Raw genomic sequence first — 8,960 nt, forward strand, 5'->3', positions numbered from 1 at the left:
GGATTAGATGACCTCTTTGAGTACTTATAACTTTGAAATTCATCAATAATTCTGTGATATATGCACATTGTTTCTTCTCATCTTAATGGAAGATTCTAATCAATATAGCCTCAAAAAAAAAAAAAAAACTTAAGCTAAAAGTTGTTATGGAAAAACAAGCATATATTGAACTTATACCCAGTCCTGGATTCTGCAATATAACCAAACTGAACTTGTCTCTGTTTCTCACACACATCATTTCTTCCATCTCCATGCTTTTGCACTGGTCAGTCAGTTCCCATCCCTGGAGTGCTTTAAAATGCCGCTTAGGCACCATTTTCTACATAAAGCCTTTCCTGATTTCTTGAACTGCTAAGGTCTTTCTTCCCTCACTAATTTGTATTTAAATAACTTGTCTATATTTGTATTTATTGATTTCATATTAATGCCATATATATTTTTATATATAATTGTTATCTTTTCTAATGGAATTTACTTAATATGAGTAAGGACTGCTTCATTCTTTGTCCTTGTATCCTCAAAGCCTAGCATAGAGTCTGCGATAAAAGTAAGAATTTCATTAACATTTATTGGCTTATTAATTGATTAATTGACAATTGATTTAATTGACATTAATTGATGTAAGATACAGTTCAACTGGATCATCTCAGGTATTTTGTAGATGAAACTAAAAGGACAATAAACAGAATTGAAGTGCTACATGTCTGCTAACTTTTTGTTGCAATTTATTCTCATAAGTAATAACAATAGAAATGTTTGGCCTCTACCACATAGAGATTATCTAATGCCTTATCTTCTTCACACACACTCAGTCTCCAGACTACATATTCTTTTAGAGGTGAAAATATTAATAATGTCTTTCCTAAATTTCTTCTTCTCCAGGCTAAATATCCAGAGTTCCTTCAACTGTTATCCAGTCTTCTAAGTGTTCTACTCCCCATCTCTTTTAGTCACACTAATTTTTGCCAATGTCCTTTATGCAATTGACACCTACCATTGAATGCTGTACTTCAGATATGAGCTAACCCACAGACAAGGGCTTGAATCCATATCCAAGTCAAGGGGCAAAGTTTATTGTAATTGTAACACCAATTAAAGCAGCCTAAGTTCCAAAAGAATTTATCAAGGAACCAGGAGCAAGGAGAAAAATTTATCCAATTCTTCAAGTCATGGATATGCTAATTTTATGTCTAAGAGATAGAAATCAGGAGTGGTCTCAGGAATTTGGTTCACTGACCAGCAGATCTAGGACTCTCCTAAGGCCAGAAGATTTTAGAATCATTGACAGACAATCAGAACTTTAGCACTCTAAGGTTAGAGAGTCTCAGGAATGCTATCTTCTCTAAAGTCTAAGGGAAGAAATATTATTGTATTCCTAGGCCAGAAGACTTTTACAATCATGAATGGACAGATTGTTGGAACAATAAAACTTTAAGGTTGGGTGGGATGGCGGAGGGGGGGGGGAGGGGAGGGTGGACCTTGGGATCACTGGATCACTTTACAATCATTGACAGATTATTAGAACAGAAGTACCCCAAGGTCAGGAGGATCTCCCTACTGCTATCTCCCTTAGAAGCTATATCCAATCAATTTTGCTTTCCTTTTGTACATATATTATATTTATTTATTTCTGTATATTTCTGTTTCACCACAGTTGAACATAAACTTCTTGTAGACAAAGACTATTTCATTTTTGTCTTTGTAATTCCAGTCACTAGAAAATTGTCTAGCACAGCCAAAATTTTTAATTAATACTTCCTGAATTGGATTCACCAAAACATAAAGTCCTTGATAACAGGCATCGTTTTTCATTTTGCTTCCATTTCTCTATAGCCTATCATAGAAAAATACATATCAGAGAAGAAATTTGAACTTTAGTAAGGTGTGTTTCCCATTATGCTGCTTCTTTCAGAACCACTATATTCTTCTGTAACTTGGACAAATGTAACTTATTTTTTAGGAGGCATCTTGGTTACACAGAAAATCTATAGGCCAAAGAGTCACGTAATTATTTGGTTTGTAGACATAGCTCTATCATTAATTATATGGTCTCAAGCATGTCATTTCTTCCCCCATTTAAAATTAAGAAATTGGACTATATAACCCAATATAAGCTACTTTTTTTAATACTGAAGCAAAAGAATAGGATTCTAGTTTTGAGGTCAGAAAGGTCTTTATTGGCACACTCTTGTCACTATTTATTAACTGTGTGATCACAGTCAAAATCTGTTTGAGCCTTAATTTCTTTATCTGTGAGTCAGAATAATTTCAGTATCTACTTCACAGAATGGTTTTATCTCAAATGAGATAATCTAATGAGATGATGAGCATTTAAATGCCAAGTATTATTTTATTATTTTAATTCTAACAAAATCCAACCTCTTGGAGGTTACCATTTCCCCCCATTTTATCTCTGCTGATCTTTTGCCTCAATTCCCCTAAGTCATTTCCTCCTTAAAAAATAACACTGTTTTAAATTTTAAATTAAATTTTTTAGTCTGATTCTTTTTGTACAGCAAAATAACGGGTTGGTCATGTATACTTATTGTGTATCTAATACTGGTCATCCTGCCATCTGGGGGAGGGGGTGGGGGGGTAAGAGGTGAAAAATTGGAACAAGAGGTTTGGCAATTGTTAATGCTGTAAAGTTACCCATGCATATAACCTGTAAATAAAAGGCTATTAAATAAAAAAAAATAATAATAATAAAAAAGTCAATGTACCATCCCACTTAAAAAAAAATAACACTGTTTAGTTATGCCAAAGTATTTCCAAAATAATTCTCATAACCATATGTTACATGTCGATAGTAATGAAGAACCCATACTTCTGAGCTATAACTCCATCCAAAGATACATCACTCTTAACATGAAAGAAAGAAATTTCCAAACACTGGGCCAGGGATTTTTATTCTCAACCAATGGTAATTATCATGTAAACTAGATAATAAGGAAAGTGAGATAAGATAGGGATGTGAAACTTACTTACTGAAATTATGATTTCACAGGAATTGAGAAATGCCAAGTGGGGAAACTCCAAAGACTTTCCTTTCACCTTATAGCCTTAGAGGGGTTTCTAGAGCACTAATAGTCACAAAGTCAGTAAATGTCAAAGATGACATGGGGATCCCAAATCTTGCTAGTTTTGAGGCTTGCTTTATCCACTATGCCCTAGCATTAAGAAAAATATAAGGAAAAACTTGGAATATAAACTAATACAAATTATAATCATTTATCCATCTACTAAAAGGCAGTATGGCATGTGGATAGAGAGATCTTATTCAATTCATTCCCTTTTTCTACTGTATGAGTGATGATAGTCAAACCAAATGCCCTGCAATAAATCCCCCCAAATAAACTGCAATGAAGATAATTAAATGTATTAATAAAACAGTTCTGGACTCTGGAAGATCCCTCTTATAATAAAATCATAAATCTGGTACAGATACGTCAACTAATCAACTGGACTGGAACTGGATCCATTATTTCATTTGGATAGGGAGCTCCCACATGAGGAAATTCCCTTAACAATGTAGGACACTACCTTTTTTTTTTTTTTTTTTTTTTTTTTTGCAAATTATAGTGTTGGAGGATTGCCTAGATCACAAAGAGATTAAGGAACTTTCCAATGGTTACATGGCCAATATGTATGAGAAATAGGACTTCAACCAGGTTCTATCCTGTTTTTCAAAAACAATTCTTTATGTACTTTCCATTCTGCCACTCTACTACTACTACTAGCCTTAGGCTAAATGACACAAATTAGTGTAATGGCTATGTATATTATTAAATGTGAATTAAGTTAGCTTTTTGAAAATTTTAACTGAGGAAGACACTAAATTGTTCAAATCTTCTCAGACTTCATAGGATTCCATAAAAACCTCCAAAGTGTTATTCATGCATCATGAGCTTCTCCTCACAACTTGGAGCTTCTTCCAGATAGGGACTCTTTTTATCTTTCTTTACCTGTTTAGTATTTAGCATAACGCCTGGCACACAGAATATACCTTTGATAAATCCTTGCTTACTGACAACTTAATATATTAAAATAGATCATTTGGCAGGGGATGGTTCATCTCTAAAAAGTTTTCAATATTTTCCCTGTTACAGAACCCAGCCCATCATCGGAGTTTCCCCAAAGAGACCACCTTGAGGATGGCTCGGCGGATTTGCTGGGTCTTGACACTGTAGATCACAGGGTTCATCAAGGGTGGGAAGAGCACTGAGACTGTGCCCATCAGCACATGCACAACGGGAGAAGCACGGTGTCCAAAGCGGTGAACTATGGACAAGCCGAGCACAGGCACATAGAAGCACAGCACGGCCAGGATGTGGGACACGCATGTGTTAAGGGCTTTGAGTCTCTCCTTTGCAGAGGCGATGGAGAGCACAGTGCAGAGGATAACAGTGTAGGAGACCAGGATAAAGAGCACATCAGAGCCCATGGCCAACATGATAATGCACAGGCCGTAGATGCTATTGAAGCGTGTGTCAGAGCAGGCCAGCCGGATCATGTCCTGGTGTAAGCAGTAAGCATGAGAGAGGGCCCCGGGATGGCAGTACTGGAAAGTGAACAGGCGGAGCGAGGGGGCTGCTGTGATAGCAGCACTCCTCAAACCCAGCACTGCCCCAGCCAGGGCCACACGGGGGCCAGAGAGAATGCTGGAATAGCGCAGTGGGAAGCGAATGGCCACCAGGCGGTCCAGGGCCATGGCAAAGAGGACAGCAGACTCCATAAAGGAGAAGGAATGGAGGAAATGCTGCTGGAGAATGCAGGACACCAGCCCAATGGCCCGTGCATCAAACCACAGCACACCCAGCACGGTGGGCAGAGTCGACATGCACAGACCCAAGTCTGTCACTGCCAAAATCGCCAGGAAGTAGTACATGGGCTGATGCAGGGAGTTCTCAGTGCGCACTAGGTGGAGGATGGTGATGTTGCCCAGGACAGCCACTAGGTAGCCTGCAAAGATGGGCAGAGAGATCCAGCAGTGAGCCCACTCCAGACCTGGGAAACCAGTCAGCAAAAAGGTGGTAAAGCTGAAATTGGTCCTGGGCAGGTTGGGCATCCTTGAAATTCTTCCTGGGACAAATTGGTATGGAATAGTTAATAATTTTTTTTTTTTTAAAGACCAGTCTCTCCCAGTGATCCCAAACCATTACTTACCTTCTGGTTACCCTAACACAAGCTGAGTCTCCATAACCTGCTTTTGACAGATTTTACTCAAAATTTCTATTCCCTCCTACCACCATTCTACTATGCCCTTTTGTTTACCTTTGTCAACTGCTAAGATTTAGATTACTTGCACTGTGAATTTTCTCTGATATCCATAATGCTTCTGTAGAAAAATGTAGAGTTGTAAAGCTTTGGCCTTTACTAAATTCATTTCATTTACCATCTAGTGGGTATTCCCTGCTTCTCAGAAATCGTAATATCTTTGTCTCTGACTGATAAAAACTCCCCCCAAATAGTTCAAGTCCTTCCTCTGTCCCTAGATATACCCTGCTTTTTACCAATGAGCACACATGCAAAAGTCATCTACTATGAATTCTTTCATTTATTTACTATTAACCAATGTTTCCTCCCAGATAAATCACTTTTAAAGCTTTTGATCTGTCATATTATTTGTAGAATGAAGCAACTAGGTAGATTATTTCTAATGTTATTTCTAGCTGTAAAATTCAAGAATTCCCCCTATTTATTCCTCAAGATGTAGCAGATGACTAAACTTTTGTTTGTTTGTTTGTTTGGTTTGGTTTGGTTTTTTTTTTTTAGTAGGGGAGGTATATATGTATATCTGTGTTCCAGAAATGTTGGATATATCAAAAGAAAATACATTGATACATTTTGAAAAAAACTATTTATGATTTGAAGACATTTCAACCTAAACACTACTTTATACTTCTATCAAATCCTGGAGAATACTCAATGCAAATCTCCTATCATCAGAATTTGGTTTGGTAATTAAGCTATATGTACAGTAAAAATTAATCTCATCCATTATTCTTATTTATGCCACTAAATATTTAATATCATATCAATGTCCTTATGTATCCCCTTTTCTCCCTTTAGAAGCTAAAGATCTCATTATATTTTTCAGAAAATATTGAGGCCATTCATAGAGTACTCCCTCTCCTGCTCGCCTTTTTATTTTATATCCCTTATATATTTCCCCTTACCATTTTCTCCATCATCCATGCTCACATGGAGATGTGGCCACTCTCTTTACAGAGACCAGCATCTCTTTATTAATATCTGTTCCTCTCCCCTCCTTTTTCCAGCAAATCTCTCTATTTATTCCTGTCTACTCACATACTTCCCTACTCCCATTCATTCTCATCTCAGGTGATAAATGATTTTCCTTATGTGCAAGTCTGATGAAGTCAGTCCCAAAGCAGCAAACTCCATCTCTTCCTTCTTGCCTCCAGGATGAAAGCTAAAGTCTTGGGTTTGGCCTGTAAAGTACTTTCATAACTTGCCCTCTACCCTTCAGATTGCCTATGCTCATTGTCTCCTCCAGTTTTAATAAGAAACCCCTTCCTCTCCACATGGAAAAATTGATTTAACACACTATATTCTAATCAACCTACCTCAATATCCCTGAGATAGTTTTCTTCAATTGTGCTTTCTCTAATCAATATTTTTATTCTCTCCTTCATTTACTCTTTATCCTCAGTCTTCAAACATGTATAGTGCTTCTCTGAGTTGAAAAACACTTTACTTAAGCCAGATATTCCCTGTAGCTACTATCTCATTTCTTCTTTTTTTGCAGTGAGCAATGAGTTTCCTTTCTGATGCCTACTAAAAATGTTTTCTCTAAGATCATCAATATGGAAAAGAAAAAAAGTGACCTGTCATATCAAAGGCTTTTCTTTGTTCTAATTTTCCTTGAATTCTCTACATTTATTGACACTTTTAATTCTCCATTTGGTATTGAAAATCTTCCTTAGGTTCCATGATATTGCATAATTCAAATATCCTTCTTTTCTTAACAAAATTTCTCATTCTGGTCCAACAAGGGGAAAGTGTTGTCCTTGAAGTTAGTAGACATGGGAATCAGGAGTCCTACATTCAAATCTGTGCTTGGAGACTTATTAGACTATGAGAAAGTCACTTAATTTCTCTGAGTCTCAATTTTTTTACCTGCAAAATAGAGCATATTCATGCTAATATTGCCCATTTCGTGAACTTCCTTTAATAAAGCAGACTATAACCTATAAAGCACTAATGCATGTTAATGTACTGCCATGATCTTTCATCAGACTTAGCCTGCACTAGACACTCTCTAGGTTTATAAAGATGATGTCAATATAGCTGACTCTTCACTTGGTCTGTACATGGTCTTAGATTCTACATTTGTTATCAAAGGACAAGTTCCTCTCAATTCAGAAAGAATTCATGAGTAGGCTGGCTGCTGGGAGATAGATAAGGTATCAAGACTCAACATCTTTCTACCAATTTGTGAAAGGAAAACAATTCTATAAAGGAGGAAGTTCTTAGACTATAAAATTAAGGATTTCTCAAGTAATGATTTACTGTTTTTATTATTATTGTTATTATATGTAAGAAATCCTCAATATTAGTTTTTGATGTTTTTCTTTTCTTTTTCTCCAGAGAGTTGGAAGAAAGGGAAATAAAGATGGGGACCCATGGGCAGAAGAAAAATTAAAGAATAAAGAAAGGGAATACATAAATGATAACAATTCAAATTTAAATAACATTCCAAAGCTTACAGAGAACTTGCTCAACAATTCTATGAGTCAAAAAGCACACATATTATTATTATTCCTATTTTACAAATTATTATCTATAAAGACTACCTCCTAAGGAAATCCATTCAACTGATGGACAGTCTGACCATTAGATATAACTTATAAACAAACACAATTTGTTACCAAAATGCCTAATGTTGTCCTCTGGTCATCAAACTTCTTCCATACAACAAATTTTCCAAGTGCTGAAAAAAGTGATCTTATCCTCCCTCAGGAATAGTATTTACAAAGGAAAAAAAAAGTATAATGGAAAAAACAGACAGAAGAAAAACTTTAAAGAGTGAGAAAATTATCACTAAGTACCTAAACTTTGACTTTTTGTTTTCATTGATTACTGATATAATTTTGCTCAAACTTGTGTTTGTGATTCTTTGAACTTTTAAAATGTATGCTGTGTTTAACTTATGTTTCTTTAAATAAGGTACTTTTCAGTCTTAGAAAAGGCAGGAACAGAGTGTTGTAATAAATAGGTTAGAGCATTATAGAAACCTGAATAAAGGAGTTTCCCTTCCAGAGGAATGGGAGCCTCTCTGGTGATTCTGATGCCATGTTGCCTACCCAACATGCATTTTCTTCACTATGTATTTGTGCCTTTCAAAAAATGGCACAATATTCCATCTTTGAACTTATGACAGAAAACAGGCCAGTAACCCAACAAGCATTTATTAAACTTGTTGTCAGTTTGGCTTATTGTGTGCCCACCATTATGCTGAGTCCTGGGGATAAAGTTACAAGTAAAAAGAAAAATACTACCTGCCCTCAAGTAGTTTACATTCTAAAGTGAAAATACAAAACACAAATTACTTGGGTTGAGATGGCAGCTGAGGCATGGTGGCCAAACCACAAAGTCAGGACTAAATCTGAAATAGGAATGGAATATGGCAGGCCTAGGCCCACCCCCTAAATGGAGATCCAGGAGGACCTCACTAATGGGCCAAAGAAGCCAACATGATTGAGAGTGGTTTCAGATTAGGCAGCAGTTGAGGCAGAGTAACAAAATCTAAAAAATTAAAAGCAAGGCTGGGAGAATAAACCTCTGAAGCAGCAAAGGGTCCATAAGGACAGTAATACTTAATTCTCCAGACTCATCATATCCCAAACTCTAGGAATGATATTTTAAATTGATCTCTTTTACTTTGAACTCTTTGGAATCCATAATCCTACAGAATAAAGAACAAATCATACTAT

General features: G+C 36.3%; 1 protein-coding gene across 1 annotated transcript; it reads right to left on the minus strand.

Annotated features, from left to right (window-relative positions):
- Positions 1-4,120: 4,120 nt before the first annotated feature.
- LOC100926821 (olfactory receptor 51L1-like) lies at positions 4,121-5,068 on the minus strand. The gene has a single exon (XM_003764840.2). It carries the CDS (start codon positions 5,066-5,068, stop codon positions 4,121-4,123), a length of 948 nt encoding a protein of 315 aa, XP_003764888.2.
- Between the last annotated feature and the right edge of the window lie 3,892 nt (positions 5,069-8,960).

Source organism: Sarcophilus harrisii, chromosome 3 (assembly GCF_902635505.1).
Source record: "Sarcophilus harrisii chromosome 3, mSarHar1.11, whole genome shotgun sequence".
Lineage (NCBI taxonomy): Eukaryota > Metazoa > Chordata > Mammalia > Dasyuromorphia > Dasyuridae > Sarcophilus > Sarcophilus harrisii.

Bases quoted from the DNA above. Each gene is read 5' to 3' on its own strand.
- LOC100926821 (XM_003764840.2), bottom strand. From the start codon at position 5,068: ATGCCCAACCTGCCCAGGACCAATTTCAGCTTTACCACCTTTTTGCTG.